General features: G+C 46.3%; 2 protein-coding genes and 1 long non-coding RNA gene across 9 annotated transcripts in view; 2 read left to right on the forward strand and 1 right to left on the reverse strand.

The window, feature by feature from the left end:
* Positions 1 to 12934, forward strand: part of LOC117980521 (uncharacterized) — a 76612-nt gene extending 63678 nt beyond the window's left edge. Inside the window, exons 4-5 of one of the 2 annotated variants that reach the window (XR_008625558.2) lie at positions 3476 to 3611; positions 10275 to 12934. This is a non-coding gene — a long non-coding RNA (uncharacterized LOC117980521). The remainder of the gene's footprint in view (positions 1 to 3475; positions 3612 to 10274) is intronic. The other variant, XR_008625559.2, reaches the window with a different exon arrangement.
* Positions 1 to 23380, reverse strand: part of LYRM4 (LYR motif containing 4) — a 229555-nt gene that overhangs the window by 35295 nt on the left and 170880 nt on the right. Inside the window, exon 3 of one of the 6 annotated variants that reach the window (XM_063605132.1) lies at positions 1934 to 2072. The exons of 4 other annotated variants lie outside the window; for them this stretch is intronic. In XM_063605132.1, the coding sequence (XP_063461202.1) occupies positions 1934 to 2072 (139 nt within the window). Of the gene's footprint in view, positions 1 to 364; positions 2073 to 23380 lie in introns of those variants that run through there. One more of the 6 variants, XM_055113159.2, reaches the window with a different exon arrangement.
* PPP1R3G (protein phosphatase 1 regulatory subunit 3G) lies at positions 16305 to 18061 on the forward strand. Its single transcript, XM_003806713.7, has one exon. The coding sequence runs from the start codon at positions 16328 to 16330 to the stop codon at positions 17402 to 17404; it is 1077 nt and encodes a 358-aa protein (XP_003806761.1). The 5' UTR covers positions 16305 to 16327; the 3' UTR covers positions 17405 to 18061.

The following is a 23380-nucleotide window of genomic DNA, read 5'->3' on the forward strand; positions in this document are numbered from 1 at the left end:
TTTTTGAAAACCCATTGTATACTTAAGCTGTTCCACATGGAAAAGCTTCCATGATCAAGCGCAGTAAGGCAGCATCTCAAACATTTTGTTCTAAGGATTTCTTTTCACTCTTCAAAGTTATTAAGGATCCCAAAGACCATCATTTTGTTTGGGTTATATCTACTAATACGTACTCTATTAGAAATTAAAACTCAGATATTGTAAAGATATTAATTTGTTAAAAAACAAGAGTAATAAACAACTACGTTAACATAAAAAAAAACTAGTCAATCGGCGCACATCTTACTATGTCCAAAGATTTATATTTTCCACAATACATATATCATCAGCTACACTATATATATATTATATATATATATATGGTTGTTTTTTGTTTCTTGTTTTTTGTTTTTATGAAGTCTTGCTCTGTCACTAGGCTGGAGTGCAGTGGCGTGATCTCAGTTCACTGCAACCTCCACCTCCCGGGTTCAAGCAATTCTCCTGCCTCAGCCTCCCAAGTAGCTGGGACTATAGGCATGCGCCACCACGCCTGGATAATTTTTTGTATTTTCATAGAGACATGGTTTCACCATGTTGGCCAGGCTGGTCTCGATCTCCTGACCTCATGATCCGCCTGCCTCGGCCTCCCAAAGTGCTGGGATTACAGGCGTGAGCCACCGTGCCCGGCCTACACTATGTATTTTATGTATTTATTTGTATATTGTTTGTCTCCCTTTCCCAGACAATAGAATATGAACTCCCCAAGGGCAAGGATTTGTGTCTGTTTTATTTACTGCTGCGTCCCTAGCACCTGGAGGCATGTCACACAGCCAGCATGCAATAACTGTGAGGTGAGTTAATCAATGGAAGCGCCATGCTGACACGTAATCACAGCAAGAAATTACTGTGCACCAACACATGCTAGGCTTAGCAATTTGCATGAATTTTCCTGTTTCAATGTTCATAATGGAGCAACACTACAATGCAGGCTCTAACATTATCCCATTTTACAGATGAGGAAACTGCAGCTCAGAAAGGCCATGTAACTTGCAGAAACAGTGGCATTGAGGTTTAATCCCAGGTGTTCTGTCTCCTAGGTCTTTAGTTCAGACCAAGCCTCCAAAGCCAGACTCTAGGAAACTTACAAAGACCAATTAGACACAGTCCCTCTTCTGCAAGCAGAATATGCTAGTTGGAGATAAAATCTGGATATAAGTCAGAACCAACCAAGGCAGTAATGATATGAAGTGTGATGGAGGGTGCAGGAGTGAAAATGGGCGGGCAGAAAAGATAAACAGCAAGATGTTTACTAACAGTATTATTGCTAGATGGTGAAAGTATAAATGTTTAATGTTTTTATTTCCTACTTTATCTTATGTTTTCTAATTTTTCCATAGTAAACAAGTATTGATTGTTTGTAATAAGTATTGTGATTATTACAAGTATTGTCATAAGGAAAAAATATATTTATCTTCAGAAATTTTCTCTTAAAAATTTAAAAACAGGCTGGGTGCGGTGGTTTACACCTGTAATCCCAGCACTTTGAGAGGCTGAGAGGGGAGGATTGCTGAAAGCCAACAGATCAAAACTAACCTGGTCAACATAGCAAGACACCATCTATACCAAAGGAAAAAGAAATTACCTGGGCATGGTGGTGCATGCCTGTCAGCTACTTGGGAGGCTGAGGTGGAGGAGTGCTTGAGCCCAGGAATTCAAGGCTGCAGTGAGCCATGATTGTACCATTGCACTGCAGCCTGGGTGACAGAGGAAGACCCTATCTCAAAAAAAAAAAAAAAAAAAAAGGTTTAAAAATACATTTTCTGCTGGGTGCGGTGGCTCACACCTGTAATAACAGCACTTTACGAGGCTGAGGTGGACAGATTGCAAGGTCAGGAGATCGAGACCAGCCTGGCCAACATGGTGAAACTGTCTCTACTAACAATACAAAAATTACCTGGGCGTGGTAGCGGGCGCCTATAACCCCAGCTAACTCGGGAAGCTGAGGCAGGAGAATCGCTTGAACTCGGGAGGCAGAGGTTGCAGTGAACCAAGATCGTGCCATTGCACTCCAGCCTGGGTGACAGGGCGAGACTCTGTCTCAAAAAAAAAAAAAAATTTATAATGTAAGTATAAGACAAGCTTCTTTCCTATCGTTCCATTTTCCCTCCCTCAAAGTGAACTCTATTACTAGTTTTTGGATAACCTTTCAATGATAGTCTGTGCATAAAAGTCATATACAATTATATCTATTTAAAAAATTTTTTTAAACCACACTAAATTAAACTTTAACCCAAGGGCTGGCTCCTCAGGAAGAAAATGTATCTTGGGTTACTTTTCAACCACCTCCAGCAAGCAGGGCTGGGACTCCGGTGGGGTGAGCAAGGTACTTGGCTTGGACATCAAATTTAAGGGAGGGCCAGAAAACTCAGCACTCATGATAAACTTTATATATATATATATGTGTGTGTGTGTGTGTATATGTATATATATGTGTATGTGTATGTGTGTGTATATATGTGTGTGTGTATGTATATATATGTGTATGTGTGTGTGTGTATATATATGACAGAGTTTTGCTCTGTCACACAGGCTGGAGTGCAGTGGCACGATCTCAGCTCACTGCAGCCTCTGCCTCCCTGGCTCACACGATTCTCCTGCCTCAGCCTCCCCAGTAGATGGGATTACAGGCATGCACCACCACGCCCAGCTAATTTTTGTGTGTGTGTTTTTAGTAGAGACGGGGGTTTCACCATGTTGGCCAGGCTGGTCTCGAACTCCTGACCTCAAGTGATCTGCCCACCTCGGCCTCCCAAAGTGCTGGGATTACAGGTGTGAGGCACCACACCTGGCTCATTAGCTGTTCTTCCTGATCCTCTCCCTCCTCCCACCCCCAACCTTCTGACTGACCCAGCGTGTGTTTTTCCCCACCATGTGTCCATGTGTTCTCATCACTTAGCTCCCAACTGTAAGTGAGAACATGCAGTATTTGGTTTTCTGTTCCTGTTAGTTTACTAAGAATAATGGCCTCCAGCTCCAGCCATGTCCCTGCAAAGGACATAATCTTGTTCCTTTTTGTGGTTGCAGAGTATTCCTTGGTGTATATGTACCACATTTTCTTCATCTAGTCTGTCATTGATGGGCATTTAGGTTGATTCCATGTCTTTGCTATTGTGATTAGTGTTGCAATAAGCATATGCGTGCATGTGTCTTTATAATAGAATGATTTATATTCTTTGGGTGTATATCCAGTAATGAGATTGCTGGGTTGACTGGTATTTCTGCTTCTAGGTCTTTGAGAAATCGCCACACTGTCTTCCACAATGGTTAAACTAATTTACACTCCCACCAACAGTGTAAAAGCCTACATTTTTCTCCACAACCTCGTCAGCAACTGTTGTTTTTTGACTTTGTAATAATAGGCATTCTGACTGGTGTGAGATGATATCTCATTGTGGTTCTGATTTGCATTTCTCACATCAAAGTTTTTTTTTTTAAGACAGAGTTTCACTCTCGTTGCCCAGGCTGGAGTTCAATGGCACGATCTCGGCTCACTGCAACCTCTGCAGTGTGGTAGAACGCAGATGTGGTAGAAACAGCCACCGCATCGGCCCACATCAAAGTTTTAAACAAAGGTAAGACCAGGTTTTTGTTTGTTTGTTTGTTTGTTTTTATAAGCAGATCCAGACTCTATGGAGCCTGAAGCTTTTCTAATTATAGGTGATCAGGGAGGGGCAGGGGATGAAGACTTCTTTTAGAAAAAGTTCATAAAATTTCCAGTAAAAATTAGATGTAAGAAGCATTTATTTAGAATAAGAAAATCACATTTAAAGACTGACATATACCACAAACATCATGTATGAAACATAATTTTTAAATTAATTGCATGACATGTCTTTATAATACATTTTCCTTTATATTTTTGTAGGAAAATTTTGGAAGACCTTTATGAAGTTTCCTTTGTATGTCAGTTATTAAAAAATGTAGTATAGGGGCCGGACATGGCGGCTCACACTGTAATCCCAGCGCTTTGGGAGGCCAAGGCGGGCAGTGGGCCGATCACATGAGGCCAGTTCGAGACCAGCCTAGCCAACATCTCTACTTAAAATAGAAAAAAATTAGTCAGGCCTGGTGGCACACGCCTGTTATCCCAGCTACTCGGGAGGCTGTGGCACAAGAATCATTTGAACCCGGGAAGTGGAGGTTACAGTGAGCTGAGATAGTGCTACTGTGCCCCAGCCTGGGTGACAGAGCAAGACTGTTAAAAAATATATATATTTTTTATATATATTGGCATCAAAGATTTCTCTATCAGAGCTGCACCAGAGGACTGCAGGTGGGTCACACTATGTATATATATATATATTTTTTCCTATTTTATATATCTATATATATCTCTATATATATCTATATCTATATATACTATACTATATAGGATTATAAATACTATATTATATATAGTACATAGTATATATATTTTATATATAGTCTATATAATATATAATCCTATACATATAGTATAGGATTATGCCAACAAGCACAGAAATCTGATATATTCCACTTTCCATGATCACCATAAAATAAAATGTGACTCTCTATGTGAGCCTCTCCAGAAAGCATCTTAAGACACAACAGCTGGATCCATCAGAATGTCAGCAAGAGGGAGCGTTGGCAAGAGACCTAATCACAGAAATGACATCCCATAACTATTCAGTAGGCAGGGGGCTCTAGGCCCCGCCACACTCAGGGGAGTGGGTAATATGGAAGTGAACATCTGGAGGTGGCGTTCTTCTGCGACTGGCTGGCCTTATACCTTCCTGTCATGCTGCTGGTTGGGGGCACAAGGGGCCACAGAAGCCTCTTGGAAGCCATTCTGACACTATTCCAACATCCACCAATGCCTCAGCTAGACACACGTGACTGCAAGTCACCTCTATGTACACCATTAAACTCATCTGCTCCTTATTTGTCCCTAATTCACCTGCCCCCCATCTGGATCCCCAAAATGCACTGGCCACTCCAACACCATCTTATACAAGTGGCCTTAACTGAATGCAGTTGAAATACCTTACTTTTGCAAATTCTACAAAAGCATGGCTATGTAAATACATAGAAAAGAGGTCGAAGGGCACTGAAGCTTCAGTAGTTTCACCATAAATTGGCCTCTGAGTGGAAGCCATTATTACTGACTAGGTCAGTCCAGAAAAATGGCAAAAAGGTGGTAAAATTTGTAAATTGCCTGTGACTGGCTAATTTTGATAACGAGATGGGGAGAGAAGCACAGGTACTTTTTTTTTTTTGGAGTTTGGAGTTTGGAAGAAGTTTATTCCAGTCCTCATGGATGACTTTGAGAGGTTCAAGGCTTCAGTGGAAGAAGTCAATGCAGATAGAAATAGCAGCAAGAGAACTAGAATTCTGAGGACAGCTTGAAGCTATGCTGTGACTGGGTTGTGGCAATTTCATGATAAAACTTGAACTAGTGAGGAGTTGCTTTTCTTTTTCTTTTTTTTAAATTATACTTTAAGTTCTAGGGTACATGTGCACAACATGCAGGTTTGTTATATAGGTATATATGGAGAAGCACAAGTAAGGGAAGTGATTAAGGGAAGTGATTTGGAGGAGATTTCTCTAAGGTACTGGCTTTTATATACATGTTGATGGTGGTGATGGTGATGGTGGTCATAATGGTGATACTGTTTTTCTGTGGAGTGCTGATATAGTTTGGATGTTGTCCCTGCTAAATCTCCTGTTGAATTGTAATCCCTAATGTTGGAGTTGGGGCTTGGTGAGAGGTGATTGGATTATGGGGGTGGATTTCTCATAACTGGTTTAGTGCTCTTCCTTTGGTGCTGTCCTCCCAATAGGGAGTGAATTCTTGCAAGATCTGGGTGTTTAAAAGTGTGTGGCACCTCCCCCCACCCTTGCTCCCTCTCTTGCCATGTGACCTGCTGGTGCCCCTTCACCTTCCGCCATGATTGTAGGCTTCCTGAGGCCTCCCCAGAAGCCAAGCAGATGCCAGTGTCATGCTTCCTGTATAGCCTGCAGAACCATGATCCAGTTCAACCTCTTTTCTTTATAAATTATCCAGTCTCAGATATTTATAGCAATGGAAGAATAGCCTAACACAAGCACTTTGCTCAAACAAAATCCTAGGGAATCTCAATGTGCAAAACAGGTAGAAGTATGACTTCTCAGCTAAATTTGGAGCAGAGGGACTGGAGCTCACATTAGCCAAAGGGATTCCTAGGGGAAGCTCTGCAGAAAACACCATCTTAAGGGGGATAGAGGAGAGGAGGATGGACATATGGTCAGTGTCAGATTATGTTGGGGTGAGGAATTCACACTATACTTGGTAGGTGGATATAGTTGGCATCAAAGATTTCTCTATCAGAGCTGCACCAGAGGACTGCAGGTGGGTCACACTAGGGAGGCAACGGCGGTCTGGAAAAGGAAGGAATGGACAAGAAGACATTATAATGAAAGGAAGAATGAGCATAGAAATAAGACCAAGTGGCCAAAGGTGGCTAATGAGAGGACAGAAGTCAAATGCTGTAATGAATCCAAATGCTGTTAGAACAATGTTGAGTACTACATTGCTTTTAAAAAAATTCTTATTATGTTTTAAATTGTGGCAAAATATACATAACATTTATTCATAATTGCTTTTTAAATTTTGCTGTTTTACAAAATGGAAAGATATTTGCACTAAAGAATTCAAACAGTATAAAAGGATCTGGAATGAAAAGTTAGTTTCCCTCCCACTTCATACACCTTAGCTCCTCAGAGGCACCCCCTGCTAACTGGGTTTATGTATTTTTTTTTTTTTTTTTTGAAACAAGGTTCTCAGAAAAAACCTGTCACCCAGGCTGGAGTGCAGTGGTGCAATCATGGCTCACTGCAGCCTCATTCTTTTGGGCTCAGGCAATCCTCTCACCTCAGCCTCCTTAGTAGCTGGAACTATAGGTGTGCATCACCACGCCCAGCTAATTTTTCTATTTTTTTGTAGAGACAGGGTTTCACCATGTTGCCCAGGCTGGTCTCAAACTCCTGGGCTCAAGTGATCCACCCGTCTTGGCCTCCGGAAGTGTTGAGATTACAGGTGTGAGCCTCCGCGCCCAGCTATTTTTTTTTTCCACATAACTATTCTGTACTTTGTTGGTTTTTTGTTTGTTTCCCTTTGAACAAACCAGCCAGAGTAACTTGCACGTGACTGGAAGGAAGGTAGACAGGGAGGAAATAGCCAGGCTCCAGAGTTAGACCTTGAGCCAAATCCTGGCTCTGTTACCAATTCATTGATAGCCTTGGGCACATTTCTTGAGCTCTTGGAGGCTCAATGTATTCTTTCTTTCAAAATTATTATAATAATGTCTTCCTGTTAGGACACTCTGTGCTGCAAGCAGCAGTAAACTCAACTCCAGCTGGCTGAAACCTAAGGTTGTATTTTTCATCCCACACAATAGGAGGTCTAGCCACAGTGCATCTTTGCTGTCAATGGGGTTGGGATGGTATCACCACCTAAGGAGGGGTGCTTGGGAACAGGGTTGTAGAACTTTCGGTTGTCACAATTCCAAGGGCTGCTAGCAGCATTCTGAGGGTGGGGTTCATGGATGTTGGAGATCTTAGAATGTCTGTAGCAGCCCACCCCATCAAGGAACTGTTCTGCTGAAAATGCTGATAGCCGGCTCATTGAGAAGCATCGATCTAGCCACTCAATCACACGATTACGCCAAGGACCTCCGTTCTTCTCTCTTCCATTTCTCATGCTCATGGCCTCACCTCTGACAGTAGCAGGGTGGCTGCAACCACTCAAGTTGATACAATAATGTCCAGGGAACAAGAGAGGCCATATCTTCTACTTTCTCTTGAGAAAAAAGGAAACCTCCCTCAGGAGCTTCCTCGAAGGCTCCCCCTACCACATCTTACTTGCTCCTTCCTGAACCCGTCCTAGGCCGGGGTGCTGCTCTTAAGTCACACAGACGCTATTCTGGAGCAGGATGGGGTCAGCTTCCCCTGAGCCAGGGGCTGTGTGTGGGACAGTGGGGATACCCGTTAGGGCAGGTCAGCCACGCTGCCTACTCCACCACCTCACTAGGTTCCTATAAGGATTACGGAAGACATGGTCTCTGTCATACAGTGAGAACGCAAAGTTCTTCCCTCAAAGAAAACTGTCACACGCGGTCATTTCCCTAACCTTTTAGTTCTGCCTCACGTAGAAAAAGTGAGCAGGCTCTGTGGACAGGGAAGTTGAGAAGGTGAATGAAGGGCGTTCCTCCCAGAAGCTGAAAGACGCTGGGGACAGGACCTGCTCCGGGTGATGATGTGGAAGTGGGAGGTCGCCATCAGTCCTGGACTCCCAGTGGTTTTTTCTGTTCATCAGTTAGAATCCTGTCACGTGTATCAAGAGCTGACATGTTTACATATTTGTGTTTACCATGATGAGTATTTACAGTCATCCAAAGTTAAATTTTAAAAAACTATGAAATATAAGTGAAATGACTTAAAAGGGGTGTAAGATCTACCTGAGAATAAAAACTTGACACTAAAACTGGAAGAATTAATAGATAGAGAGTCAACTATATTCTATTGGTCCCTTTAGAATTTAAAGGGTTTTTTATCTTTAATTTTTATTTGGTGGAAATATTCTAAGAATTTTATTACTGACAACAGCATGTAAAATAAATGATTATACAACTAATGGAATCACATAAATAGAAGCAAAATTGAGTTAAAACTGATTCTTTAGAAGCAAAATCCATTTAGGGTTCTTCTTCTAAAATACGAAGGATGATTCTACAACTTTCCTCAGTAATCTTAACAAATTTTTATTGCTTGTACGTTAAGAATAATTGCAGAATGTAAAGTTTACATAACTGTTACTTTCAGAAACATTTTGGGTTTCATCCTCAGGCCAGTCAGTTCTGACCTACAAGTTACAATGAGACAAGATTATGCAAATCATGTTAAAGTCTTAATCAAGTAAACATAAGTAAAGCACATTGAAATGGAGAAGCCGAAGAGATTAAGAATTTTAAAAACATATAAAAAGCCTTAAATCTTTCCTATTTTCTCCTCATCCCCTTGGCTGTAAGAAGGTGGATGGCCCCTTTCAACTGGGTACTTTTTTTTTTTTTTAATCAAAAGCAACATGACCTGTCTCAAGTGGAATTCCAGAGAGGGCTGCAATGGGGCTCAGACGGTGGACTGTGCCAGCGTGCTTCATCTCAAATCCTGGCTCAGCAGTTTGCTACCTGGGTAACAAGAGCTATTCATTTAACCTCTTTCAGCCTCTAAGACCTGTTGTTGGGTATAATCATCATCCTCATCCCATAGGGCTGTGTGAGGACGACAAATGATGTAAGCAGTGTTTAGTGCACGGTGACCAGTAGGTGTCAGCTGTACTAGATGTCATTCTAGTCCTGGCTCTTCTAGATTGGCTAAATGGCTTTGGTTAAACACATTATTTAAATCTCCCTGGCTTTATATTCTGAGCCCTTAAAGTTCCTCAATTCTATTAGAACGCACACATATGAGAAAACAAATGATCCAGGCAAGAAGGGTCATGTTTTTTTCAAATTCATTGCAAGTGTATTCCCTTGCCATATTTCAGTTTGTGTTGATAAATGGGGCCTAAGGTGCTATAGAACTTGATCCCTTCAAGTTATAAGGCATTTTTCTTGAAAGTTTCCACTGCTGCAGTTAAGCCCCTGAAAAATCACTGTGGCTTTAGCTTAAGCAAGCTAATCTCTTTCAAAAGCCAAAGAAGAGTTAGGAAAATTATTTCTAAAATGCTTTTGCTCTTTTAAAATACTTAAAATTTTTAAATATTTAAAAATACTTTGGCATATTATATATGGTGTAGGAGAGGAAAGGCTTTTCCTCTACCCTCTTGGGTTCTATGGCTGGGCCTGAGAATTAAACTCACAAAGGCAGCTAACCAGGAGAAAAGCATACAAATTTTACTTAATACGAATATTTCTATGTGTACACAAAACCCTTCCTATGTAAGAAATAGAAACCCAAAGAAGTGGATAGGTCTGAGAGCTTACACACCCTTTTAACAAAGAACTGTGGAGATGTAATAAAACAAAGGAAAAAGGGGTTTGGGCTGGGGTCAGTAAACTGTCAGAAAGTAACTAGGAAATATATGGAGAAAACTAATGAAAGACAAAGGTTAATTTAATAGGTTTGTTTACACAGATTCATCTCTGCGTTGACTTCCCATCTCTAATGATAAGAATATTCTCTTCTTGGTGCAAGGAAGGCATCTTTCTTATAGAATATTTATGTCCTGCTTTTAGGTAGAAAGGGGAAGTTTGAGAGGTCTTCCAGCATCTTCTCAATTGCTTCCAGCTCAAAATAATCAACATGCCAAAATGGCATATTTTGGGGTCACGTGTTCTGATCCCCTTCAATTCCCTATCTGAAACTTCATAGGAAGCGTCACATATTAAAAGCTGACTTGGTGGATGTGAAGAGAAAAATGGAATCAGTAGCTGAGTGGTAAGAGATTTGCAAAAGGAGAGAAGAAGATGGATTAGAACAAGAATAAACAAACAGAACAACTACAACAACAAAACTAAACATACTTCTCCTTATACCATTAAACCAGTCTCCCTATCCTGGGAATAGGCCAGTCCAATCAAATGGTTGAGACTCATTGATCTGATGGAGTGTTAACTTTGTTTTTAAAGGTATGAATTAAACACCATTTGTCCTATCTGATTCACAAGGAAGCAGAATTTTTCACCAATGATTGTGCAAGCTCCTCCTTGTTGGGCAGTGTATCCAGGGCACAACTACTTTGGAGTACAACAGTGGCTAAACTATTCATTTCTGACTGGAATACTTCCAATGTTTGCATAGTGGTATCGAACTCTGGTTCTATTACCATGGGAATATTTAGGATCACCTTTTCCAAGCCATGAATTCTAAAACTTGGAAATCAGGTCCTCGACATTGAAAAGAACTTGGAGTGAGGATATAGTGGGTATTCTATGACATCTCATCTGGTATGTTTATGTGGCACTACTATATGAATGAAGGAGCCCAAGTTTGTAATTTGGCTAGTATTCAAGGTGGAGTACATGGTGATGGAAGGTCCCAGATATCTGAGTCCAAACTGTCCTGACCTTTTAAGTGAAAACCCTTTACATGCCTTGTTGCCACATAAAATAAAAAGAGAGAAAAAGACCAGTGCTGTTCATGGTCAAAGTCAGAGTGGAACCTGCAATTCTCCAGATCTAATGTGTTTCATGACCCTTGTTGTTGGTCATACTGGGATCTGCATACCTCCATGTGCCCCTGGAAGAGCAGAACTGTTTGCCAAATATCTAATACAGGAGGCCTGCAATCTGGGTCTGGAAGCTGCAAGGCCTGGTTTTGTTACTTGGCCAAGTTATTCCAGGTTTTTGGTCTACTCATTCATAATTTTTGGTGTCGAGCATCCGAACCGGGAGCACCTGAACTATCTCGGGCTGTGCAAGCGTGGCCTGGGAAACAGCTGAAACATTTGGTAATTTGGCAAATATTTATGCTTAAAAGGCAGTGCTGGAACCAATTATGACTTCCTTGAGGGGTTTGAGAATGCTACCTATGGAATCCGACTACAGGGTTTGAGTGTAACATTGCCTTGGTATATCTAGGAAGGGTCCAGGACCATTTCTGTTTTCAATGCAAAGGGGAAAATTCCTTTCCAATGACTTCAACTGAATTGTTTGACATTTCCCAGCCCAGACTCCAGACCTGGTGATCAGATGATCCCAGCCCCAGCCTTCAAACCACTGCAAATAGAGAAGAGACAAGCTATCCCTGAGAGAGCCCTGCCCAATCTACAGATTAATAAAGAAAATAAATACTGTTATTATTTTTAAAAACAGCCCTGTTTGGGGTGGCTTGTTATGCAGCAATAGGTAACACGAACAAACGGTAAAGCTTGGAGCCTCTGAATGCCCGGAGTAAATATTTTAGCAGTGGAGGCACATGATGTTTGAAGTAGGACTGAACACACTTCGGTGGGGGTAGACTGCACAGTCTAAATTTCAAGAAGTTAGTTTACATGTTACATCATTTAACTATTAACTTCAGGGCTTTGCATCTCAGAGTAGAGAAGACCTGGGCCCTGTCTCCGGGAGAAAGCTTAGGGGACAGTGAGCTTGGAAAAGCAGTCCATCACCACCATCCATTGTGCCAGAGTGGAGGAGTGGTGTGGGAGCCAGAGATCACCCATTGTTTCTGCACCTTTCAGGAGGCAAGGGGGAGGACCCGAAGTCCCCATGGGCCGCAAGGTGGGTGCACACCGTTTCTGCTTCTGAAGTCCTTCCTTGGCTTCTGAGAACGACCCTCTTCCATTCCCTCCAACCCTTCTGGCTGTTCATTCTCTATCCCTGTTGCAGGCTCATCCTCCTCCTCCTGATCTGGGAACATCAGGGCTGCTCAAAGCTCAGTCCTGGGCCCTCTTCCCTTCTCAGCTTTAGACCTCCTGTAGTATAATAAAAATAGACATTTGGTCTTTGTCCTTGGTTCCTGAAATAGAAAGGCTAAAACTCTTGGAATTTTCTGATAGAACATTTGTTATTACTTACATTGTTAGTGTAATTTTGTTGTAACATAATTGTTTTTTATAAAGAGTCCCTTTTGATCACACCTGAATTTATGCTAATGAGATGACTTAGAGTGGGCTCTCTAGACAGCCTCAAGATGGGCTGGGTCCCAGAAACACCAAGTGATTACAGGACTGGAACTTTTAACTCCACCCACTGACCTCCAGAAAGGGGCAGGGGCTACAGACTGAGCAAGGCTGGTGGGGCTTCTGGGTGGGGAGCATGTGGAGACCCTGGAGGCTGGTGCACCCAGAGGGGCCCTGGAAGTCCCATGCCCATCGCACACTCTGTCTTCTATCTCTTCCCTTTGCCAGTTCCTGAGTTTTCTTCTTTATAATAAACTGGTGAACTCAAGCAAAGTGTTTTCCTGAGTTCCGTGAGTCATATGGAAGCTGGGGATGGGTTGTGGGAACACTAATTTGTACCTGGAGGGGCAGAAATGCAGGCAGCCTGGGCACCCCGTTTGCAAGTGGCTTCTGAAGTGGGGGCCGTCTTGTGGGACTGAGCCTCTAAGCTGTGGAGACAGACACTAGCTCCAGGTAGATAATGTCAGAATTGAGTTATTGGACACCCTGTTGGAGAACTGGTGTTAGACACGACTTGGTGTTGGTAAGAACCAGAGAAGCTCAACCTGGTCAAAACAGAATTCATGATCTTGCCCTCCCTCTATTCCTCTTCTGGGGGTCCCTGCCCCAGTGATTGCTACTGTCTACCCAACAGCTCAAGTCCAAATCCTAAGGCACCTCCCTCCCCCTGCCTCCCTGCACCTACCCCCACTTGGGGCCATAAGTGTGCTACATTGGTTTTCACTCCTAAATAGCACTCAGATTTGTCCACCCCACAACCATCATCTCTTAAGTATGATCACCCTTCACCACAACAATGGCAACAGCCTCCTATGGGGCTCACTCACATTGTTTCTGTCCCCAGTAATTTGCTCTTTGTCCTGTATCCAGAATGATCTTTTCAAAATTTAAATCTGGTTAGTCACATTCATGACTCAAAACCTTTTGACGGCCTCTCATTGCTCAAGGTTGAGTGGCTGTCCCCTCCCATCCTCAGCTCGGCCAGTTCCTCTGTGCTCTCTGCCCTCAGGCCACCCTGGCCTTCTTCCAGTCCAGCCCCCTGACACTCCCTCCAACAGAGCCTCTGCGTGGCCCAGCACGTTCTTCCTTGCAGTCCGAGCTGTTCCCTCCCCCTCACCTTCCTCACAGGCCTCCTGACCAAGTCAGATCCCACCTTCTCAGCATTGGCCACAGGGGCTGAGTTTGTATAGTGTTGGCCCCTCCCACGCACTGAGAGCTCCCCGGGGGTGGGACCTCTAGCATTTCCACCACACAGAGGAGGGTGGGCCGGGGCTGGCACCAGTGCACCTGCATGACCCTGAGAGTGATGCCTCCTTAAATTCTATGCCCCAGCACCTCCCTCACCTCCTTCTCTGTCCTGGAGTGAGCATGTGCCCCAGTGAGGGTTGTAGCCCAAAGGGTCGCCACCACCTCAAAATCTCTTTGAAGTCTTATTTTGTCTTTAAAATAGCTTGTGAATTTTGTATTTAACTCCATAATGTAGCAATGTGTATTTAAATGTAAAAGCAATGTCCTTCCCAAAATCAGGGTTGCTGCAGGAAGACAGGCCATGTGTGCCTGGGGCCTCTTGGAGATGCCATGCCCAAGTCAAGACACAGTCATGGAATTCCACACTGGGCATAAAATGACCAGCAAGAGTCCAGCAAGGAGACCGGCAGGGCCCCCTTTACAGGACATCACTCCCAGCCCAGGCTTAGTAGTGATGGGGGAAATGTTTCCTCTAAGCTGCCTGGCTTCAAATCCCATGAAAGCCACCCTGTGGGGCCTTGGCGATGAGAAATCTTTCTGCAGTGTTGTGTCCTATATGTAGGCAGGAATGATGTGATTCCTGTTTCATGGACAGGACATCCTGTAGGTGCTCAGTCAATCAATGTAAGCTCTTAACACGCTCCTCACCCACCATCTCTTTTGCCTGCCCTCTGCCAACATGGCTAAAACCCTGGCCCCTTTCAGTTCTGCCAAACCATGACATGTTTTAGTTATGAAGCCCCAATTAATTGTTTCTTAATTAGTGGTTCTGTTTCTAGAATCCCCAACTTTCTATATAAGTAACTGAATACACATCCACATAGGTTTAAATACGGTCCCCAGAGCCCAGCATCAGCATCCCCTTGTTAGAAATACTTCCAGGCCCCAGCCCAAGCCCACTGAGTCACAAACGCTAGGGAGCTGGGAGCAGTGGGAGGCGCCTGTAATCCCAGCTACCTTAGAGGCTGAGGCGGGAGGACTGCTTGAGGCCGGGAATTTGAGACCAACCTGGGCAGCATAGCAAGATCCCTATCTCGAAAAAGTTAGAAAGAAGGAAACTCTGGGAGTGGGGCCCTGTGATGTGACAACAGGCCCCCGAGTGATGTCTGTGCATGCTGAAGTAGAATCACTGACTTAGATGGCCCTCAGGGTGGCCTTAAAACCAAAACAAGAAAAACACCACTTTTAGACGTTCCCCCAATCCCTAGGTACCACGACGCGCTTCCCCACCCCTCCCCGGCCTCGGGTTCGGGCCTTGGCCCCTGGCAAGGCCGGAGCAGCAGGGCGGTGACAGCGCAGTCCGGCGCGGGCCAGGCCCCCACTCCCGGTGGGCGGGGAGGGTGCTTGGGGCGCTGGCGTCCGGTTGCGGTGGGAGGTGGTGCGTGCCGCGTGGGCGCCGGCCCCACGGGGACCCCTCTCCGCCCTCCCTGCGGGAGCCCGGGGCGCGGACTCGCGGGCGCGTCGGGCGGGACAGGGGGAGGGGCGGGACGTGCTCCCGGGCCTGGCGCGAATGGCCTCCGGCCGCTCTCGGCTGCGGGCCATGGCCGCTCCCCGGCGCGTCCCCACACGGTCCCCGCCCCAGTCTGGCCGCAGCCCACCTCGCGCCGCCACTGGGCAGATGGGGGCGGCGGCTCCTGCCTCCCGGCTTTCGGAAGAGCGGAGCGGAGCGCGCCTGACCGAGTCAGGCTTCCGAGTGGGATTGGAACCCGGGGCGCCCTGAAGTTTGGGGAAAGCAGGAGCAGAAGGGAAGGGATGCGCTCCCCGCTCTCCGGCGGCGCGGAATGGGCCTCCTTCCAGCCTCTGCGTAGGCAAGATTTCCCCAGTTGCGCGCTGCACCGGGGACTCCCCAACCCGTGAGACAGCCAAGAGGAGAGCGCTCAGTGACCCTCTGGGGGGCAGAGCCGTCAGGCCAAGTTCATGGGCAGGAAGACTTTGTGCACGTGGGGGTCTCTGAAGGTTGAGCGCGAGCTCTGCACCCCCACTTCGAGGCACTCAAGAAGCGGAACAGACGCGAGCCCCACCGGGGGTGCGGGTGAGGGCTGCAGGGAGCCCGCGAACGACAGAAAGTCGCCCCCCGCATTCCACCCGAGCACTCGGGAACACGGCTTCCAGGTGTCCCAGCGGCCGCGCCTCCCCGCCCCCGGCCCTCCCCCGTCGCGGGCAGGTTCAACCGGGAGGCGGCGTGGCCCCGGAGCCGGCCCCAGGCCCGCGTCCTCCTCCCACTTCGCCCTGGGCAGCCGCAGCTAAAAGCCGGAGGCTCCAAAGTGGAACTACGTTGTCTTGTCGAGCCTGGGGCGACTCGCCTCGGGGAGGGCGAGCCTGAACTGCAGCCCTGCGCTCCTTCCACGGCCCGAGGAGTTAGTTAAGTCTCCAGAGGGGCCCGGTTCGGCCCGAGCAAGTCCAGGGGCGAACGGCGTCATGGAGCCCATAGGGGCGCGGCTAAGTTTGGAGGCGCCGGGACCAGCGCCCTTCCGAGAGGCCCCGCCGGCCGAGGAGCTGCCCGCCCCGGTGGTCCCCTGTGTGCAGGGTGGCGGCGACGGCGGTGGCGCTTCGGAGACCCCGAGTCCTGACGCTCAGCTAGGGGATAGGCCCCTGTCCCCGAAGGAAGAGGCCGCCCCCCAGGAGCAGGAGGAGCTGCTGGAATGCCGCCGCCGCTGCCGCGCGCGCTCCTTTTCCTTGCCCGCCGACCCCATCTTGCAGGCGGCCAAGTTCCTGCAGCAGCAGCACCAACAGGCGGTGGCGCTGGGCGGCGAGGGGGCGGAGGACGCGCCGCTCGGCCCTGGCGGCTGCTGCGCCAAGTGCAAGAAGCGGGTGCAGTTCGCGGACACGCTGGGGCTAAGCCTGGCCAGCGTGAAGCACTTCAGCGAGGCGGAGGAGCCGCAGGTGCCGCCCGCTGTGCTCTCGCGCCTCCGAAGCTTCCCTATGCGTGCCGAGGACCTGGAGCAGCTCGGGGGGCTGCTGGCCGCGGCGGCAGTGGCCGCGCCCCTTTCAGCGCCGCCTTCCCGGCTCCGGCCGCTCTTCCAGCTCCCGGGGCCGAGCGCCGCGGCCGAGCGTCTGCAGCGGCAGCGCGTGTGCCTGGAGCGCGTGCAGTGCTCGACGGCCTCGGGCGCTGAGGTGAAGGGCTCCGGCCGGGTGCTCAGCTGCCCTGGGCCCAGGGCCGTGACCGTGCGCTACACCTTTACCGAGTGGCGCTCCTTCCTGGACGTGCCGGCTGAGCTGCAGCCCGAGCCGCTGGAGCCACAGCAGCCAGAGGCACAGTCTGGGGCCTCCGAGCCAGGGTCCGGGGATGCCAAGAAAGAGCCAGGCGCCGAGTGCTTCCACTTCTCGCTGTGCCTGCCCCCGGGCCTGCAGCCTGAGGACGAAGAGGACGCCGACGCGCACGGCGTCGCGGTCCACTTCGCTGTCTGCTACCGCTGCGCGCAGGGCGAGTACTGGGACAACAACGCGGGCGCCAACTACACGCTGCGCTACGCGCGCCCTGCGGACGCGCTCTGAGCCCGGAGAGTTTCGAAGAGCCGTGGGGAGGGGTTGATTAGCACGTGGAGCTCGGGCTGCCGCCTCAAGGAACTTGCTGGGACGCTTTGCTGAGCGTGGCGAGTCTGGCGTGAGGAGCGCGTGGAGGGAAAGGAGGGAGACTTTGAACCGTCGACTCGCACCCCAGCAGACAAGTGAGCGAGCTTAGAGAGCCCGGGCAATGCTCCGAAAGCCTCTGACCTCAGTCTTCTCGTCCGTTTGACCTTCCTACAAGGCCTCTAGAATTCCCAGCCTGCGTCAGAATAGGAAGAAACTTCCAAGGCCCGGAGCAGCTGCCTCCAAGAAAAAGGCTCCCAACTCCGGGGCATGGTTCTAAGGCCTTGGGATTGGTTTTTAACTCTAAATATCATATTGTAGCCCTTGCAGCTTGCTGGAGACCCCTAGGGAAAGAACAAAGCGTCCTGCCACCGTGCACGAGGAAGGTGCCACGGACTGTGGGTGCACGCGTGGGACCTTTACACCCCAACCTATTTCTCAGAGAAAACCCTTCGGGGCTGGGCCAGGCCACCCTTTTCTTTTGACTGAGATGTGGGTAATGTGTGCCCAGACTTGACGTTGTTTATTGTGCGACATTGTGTACAAATGTCCTTTATAAAAGTAAAGGCCACTCGCACCCCCTTTTACGCTGTACTCTGAATTTTGGCTTTCGTGAGTTTGGGGAGGCATTGGCAGTCGGCCGATCTTTGTCAGCTGATGATGTGCGCACTTTAACAATCCTTAAACAACAGCCTACAAATTCCTCCCCTTCATTCCTTCCTCTCTACTGCGAAAGGGCCCAAACTTCCCATGTGCTTTAAAATGTTCTGTAGAAAGTGTTCCGTCCCCCTCCGAATTAAGACGTTTGGTGAATTGAAATGCCAGTCCTCGGGCAGGCCTTGGCTGTGATCTGCGAGAGCCGGGCACGCACGCCCCAGCGCCCTTTGTGTAGGCAGAACACACTGTTAGGAGACTTGCCGGGCCATTAGCAGTCAGAGAAGCTGGGCCCTTTTAGTCGCTGGACTGCCAGCGCAGGGGATGGGGGATGGGAAGGTGGCTTTCTGTTCTCTCAGAGCCACAGTGGGGAGTGGTGACTTGATGGAAGAGGAAGCATGCCCAGCGAGTCAGTGCTGCGCAGACGCAGATGGCCACCTCTGCAGGCCCGTTGGGTGGGGTATGGACGGCCTTGGTCGCTGTGCTGGCTGTGGATGCCAGGATGATGTGGCCCTCTGTGCATGGGTGGGCAGGAGGGCATCCCGAGTAAGGTCTGTCACCCCTTGACTCTGCCTCAGTGATTTCCCTTTTTTTAAGTCTTCCCATTTTCCAGCACATGGCGAGTACAGTCAGTCGTTTTAGGGATGGTAGTCTCTAAGGAGGGACAGTTTCACTGTTGCTTGATAGAACAGGGCTGGGCATACGTACATTTGGCCCATGGGCCAAATTTGGCACACAGCTTATTCTTGTAGGGCTTGTGACCTAAGAATAGTTTTTACATTTTTATTTTTAATTTAATTTTATTATTATTATTATTTTTTTTCGAGACGGAGTTTCACTCTTGTCGCCCAGGCTGGAGTGCAATGTGCGATCTTGGCTCATTGCAACCTCCGCCTCCCAGGTTCAAGCGATTCTCCTGCCTCAGCCTCCAGAGTAGTTGGGAGTACAGGCATTTGCCACCACACCTGGCTAATTTTTGTATTTTTAGTAGAGACAGGGTTTCACCATGTTGGCCAGGCTAGTCTTGAACTCCTGACCTCAGGTGATCCACCCGCCTTGGCCTCCCAAAGTGCTAGGATTATAGGCGTGAGCCACCTCACTTGGCCTTACATTTTTAAATTGTTGAAAAAAATTCAAAAGAAAGTACTATTTGGTGGCACGTGAGAATTATATAAAATATATATTTCAGTGTTCACAAATCAGGTTTTACTGGAACACAGCCGTGCACACTCGTTTCTGTCTTCTCTGTGCTGCTTCCATGCTACCGCAGCAGAGTGGAGTAGACACAGCAGAGACTAGACGGCAAAGTGTAAAATATTTACTATCTGGCCCTTTTACAGAAGGCTCGCAAACCCCTGCTCTAGGGAAGTAGTGTTTTTTAAACACAATATGCTGACAATTATAGTTAATAAAGCATTTAGACTTTAGTGAGCTTTTGCCACTTGAAATAAACCCCCTTTGGGTAAAGGTAAAACTTGATATGACTCTCAGTAATCTTGTTTAGAATAAACACGAAAATGTGAAAAGTGCGGTTATCATTGTGTCAGGTAGGGGAATCTACCTGTTGCCTTCTTTCACCTAAAAAAATAGTAACACATCAGTGCAACTGAAACATAGCACCCGTTTGAATTGGCTTCAAACTACAAAACTGCCAGATATTTCTGTGCTTCAAAATGTGGCATCTTACACAATAGAAGTATTTAGTTTGAACTTTGGGTTGGAGATATCCCTTTGACTATGGCAGTGTTTCCCAAAGTAAACTGATCATAGGAAAAAAATAATTTATTGACAGCAAGCCATCAGGAGTTAATGTATTACAATTTAGACTTTTTAAAATGGTCAATGGTCATATCAATGAACTAATGAATACTTAATTCATATATGCTTATAAAGACTTTGATGAAAAATAAATGATAAAATGAAACAATTTTTCTGTTACTAAATATAAAAGCTATCAAGCCTTCTGATGCATCATCAGGTAATCTTGGTCTGATATACCATTTCTTAAAAGTACATTATTGCATAACCATATTTTTCCTATTTATAAATACATTAATTTTTAAGATATTGACAGTATACATATGCTATAACATTGTTTGAAAATGCTTGTTTGTGGGGCAATAAAGCAACATTTTGAATTGTTTTGAATTACTTAAAATTAAATGAGGAGCCCAATATAATGATTCAAACAGAGATCTTCGTGTCTAGTATCCTTTAAAATGGTAACCCATTAAATCTGGACTCAAGAGAAATAGATTTTTAGTGGTATGTACAGAAGACTTTCTATTCTGTCATAACACCATTACTGATTTTCAAAACTATATTTTAAAGTTCAAATGATTCATTTTAAAAGAAATTATTTCATAATATAATGAGCATCCAGTATGGCTGCTAGGAAAGGAAACCTAGTTTTGCTCTCCTCCCAGTCTCAGAGACTAGTGCGTCAAATGTTCATAATTTGGTAAAATATTTTAAACAGCCCAGTATTTCACCAATGTGTGTAGCCTTCCCAAAGCATTAGCATTGGCAATCTTTTGAATGTCAATTTTGTTTTATAAAAGTGCCAACTTCTCATTGTAGACTAATAGCAAACATTATGCAGTAAAATGTAAAGGTAATAAAAATAGGTTTTCTTTGTTTTTGAAAAGTTATTTCAAAGGAAAGGGCAATACGACCAGAGTGAGGAAGTATTTAAGAGTGTATTTCCTGAAAGGAAGACACACACACACACACACACACACACCACAAACAAAATCCCTGCAATGCAGTCAGTGCTTTTTTGCAGCAATATTTGCTTCAACTTGAGTAAGTGAAGGTCATTCTCCTTAAAAATGCAATAACTTTAACACGTTACCTAGCACTAGTGATAAAAACTAAGTTCTCAGCTGAGTTAATGACCCTGTCCTCCACCAGAGAGGGAGTCTAGTTTCTTCCTTATTGGCAAGTGTGTCCATGGATCACTGGGTGAGGGAATGTTGGATGAAATGTGTCCCTATCTAGAGCTTCAGAAACATGGGCTGAGAATGTGGCAGTTTGTATGAAACAATATTCTCCCCGGGAAGCTTCCGGTTTATGAAGCAAGGTGGTCAGCCAGTTCCAAGACTTAACTAGGGAGGGTAGGATCCTGCTCCAGGAAGTGTACGGTGGACTCTGGAAACCCACTGAGCTCTGGAGACACTGGAAGTCTCTGTCCAGGGCAGCAAGAGCCACGGCTCAGGCAGCCTTTCAGGAGCAACTGGGAATGGGGGTAGTTGCTGTTATCCACAAACCTCAACTGTAGGGGCAGGGGATTTTCTCCTCTCAGGTGTGCGGTGGGCTTTCCATTCTGACCGTCCCCTCATGCAGTGTCCTTTCTTCTGCCTTGACCGAGGGGTGAGGGCTTCCCTGGAACGCTGTGGCTCTTGAGCCTGTCCACAAGGAGGCCGCCCACAGCCTTCCTGCTCAGTTCATTTTAGGAGCATTAGTGTTGGATTCTTCATACGTCATTTCACAGGTTTCCATATTTCCGCTTTCTAGCACAACGGTTTCTATTTTAGTAGGCTAAGATCTTTCATTCCCCTACTCAGTTCTGTGTTTCTTTGGAGCACTGTGGCTTGGAGCCTTGTGGGGCAGAGTGATTGGTGCCATGTGTTCTTTATCAGGAGTGTAAGGAACAGCCCTAGAGAGGAAATGTGATTTCTTTTTTTTTTAATGGCATCATGGAACTGAATCAAACTTGCATTTTTGGTTCACACAATAGGACCCAGGTTTGTAGATTAAAAGAATATGCTGCGACTTGTGGAAACTCAACTGGCAACACGGATTATTTGCAGTCCAGCGTTTGTCCAGCCAGTCCCCAAGATGCCGGGACCCGACGGACTCCTGGAATCAGGGATGTGCTGCCTGAAGTCACTAAGGCAAGGGGCTGGGAACAGCTGACAATCCGGGCTCATTGCAGTGTCCCGGCCTCCCCTCCTACAGAGTGGTCCTGGCTGTCTTGAGTGTAAGTGGGCAGGTGCTTGGAAACCTGGGACACACTGTTTTTTGCTTCCAGACCACAAAATAGACACCTTCCACCTTGTGAACTGTTGTGTTCCTCTTTGGACTCCCTTTAGCTGATCAGGGAGGTGACATCAGAACGCAGCGGTCACTGATCCTTAAATCCTTCAAGGTCTGATTGTCAGAGTGCTAAATACCGTAACTTCAGGTGCATTCAGATTTCAACTCTTCTGAATCTTTTTGGTAGAGATTGCATTTGCTTTTTGTGAAGTTTAGTTCTTTGACTTTGGTTGACTGTGAACAGGAAACTTTTGGAAAGAACAGAGGCACATGTCAGCTAAATGAAGATGTTTGAGATGGCAAAGATCAAGGGCTTCCTTTTAAGATTTGCTGGTGAGATTTTCCTACTGAGTTGGTACTAGAGGAATCAAATAGGTGAGATCAATGGAGTAGTAAAAGGCTATTTAAGTAAGTCATGAGTTCAGAGCAAGTTCAACCAGAAACTCCACATTTATACAAACCACGCATATACATATGCAAACTTTTCTGGTAAGGCAAAGCCATTTTCAAGTGACTTATAAGACATTTAAGGAAATTGGGCTGGTATAATTTCTCCGATTGTAGTTACTCCTCCCATTCCCATCGTTGTCACTGGTCAAGTCCTGTTCTTTGAAACTTGTTACCTGAGGTCATTTCCCACAGAGTCAACAGCATCCTAACATAGCTGGAAATAGGAAATTCAGTCTGAAAATCTGGATGAATTAGGAGTGGGGCAGACAGATTTCATGAACTAAGCTTGAAACATTTCATCTTTAAGTTGAAAATTTCATGAACACATCCTGCAGATGGTTTTTCTACAAGTAGCTACTCTTGGGTCAGGTTGAGGAAGCGTCCACTCTGGCAGATGAGAATTTTATGTTCCTGGGAAACTAACAGCCTTTAAAGGGATTGCCTTGCTGTGCTCTGAGGATGTGCAGTTTCAGCTCCTTCCTTGACAGCTTTGGGTAAAGAACCCTTGTCATCAGGAGGTTGTTCTGGTGCAGGTGAGGCAGCATCTTTTTAAACCCTAAGTAGGTGAAAGAACTCACTATTTCCCAGAAACTTTTTCTTCCCATAGGTTTTACATTATTTTTAAAAAATGGCCGGGTGTGGTGGCTCACACCTGTAATCCCGGCACTTTGGGAGGCTGAGGCGGGCGGATCATGAGGTCAGGAGTTCGAGAACAGCTTGGCCAATATGGTGAAACCCTTTCTCTACTAAAAATACGAA

This window comes from Pan paniscus, chromosome 5 (assembly GCF_029289425.2).
Source record: "Pan paniscus chromosome 5, NHGRI_mPanPan1-v2.0_pri, whole genome shotgun sequence".
NCBI classification, from domain to species: domain Eukaryota; kingdom Metazoa; phylum Chordata; class Mammalia; order Primates; family Hominidae; genus Pan; species Pan paniscus.

Excerpts from the sequence above, each read along its gene's own strand:
- PPP1R3G (XM_003806713.7), top strand. The coding sequence starts at position 16,328 with ATGGAGCCCATAGGGGCGCGGCTAAGTTTGGAGGCGCCGGGACCAGCG.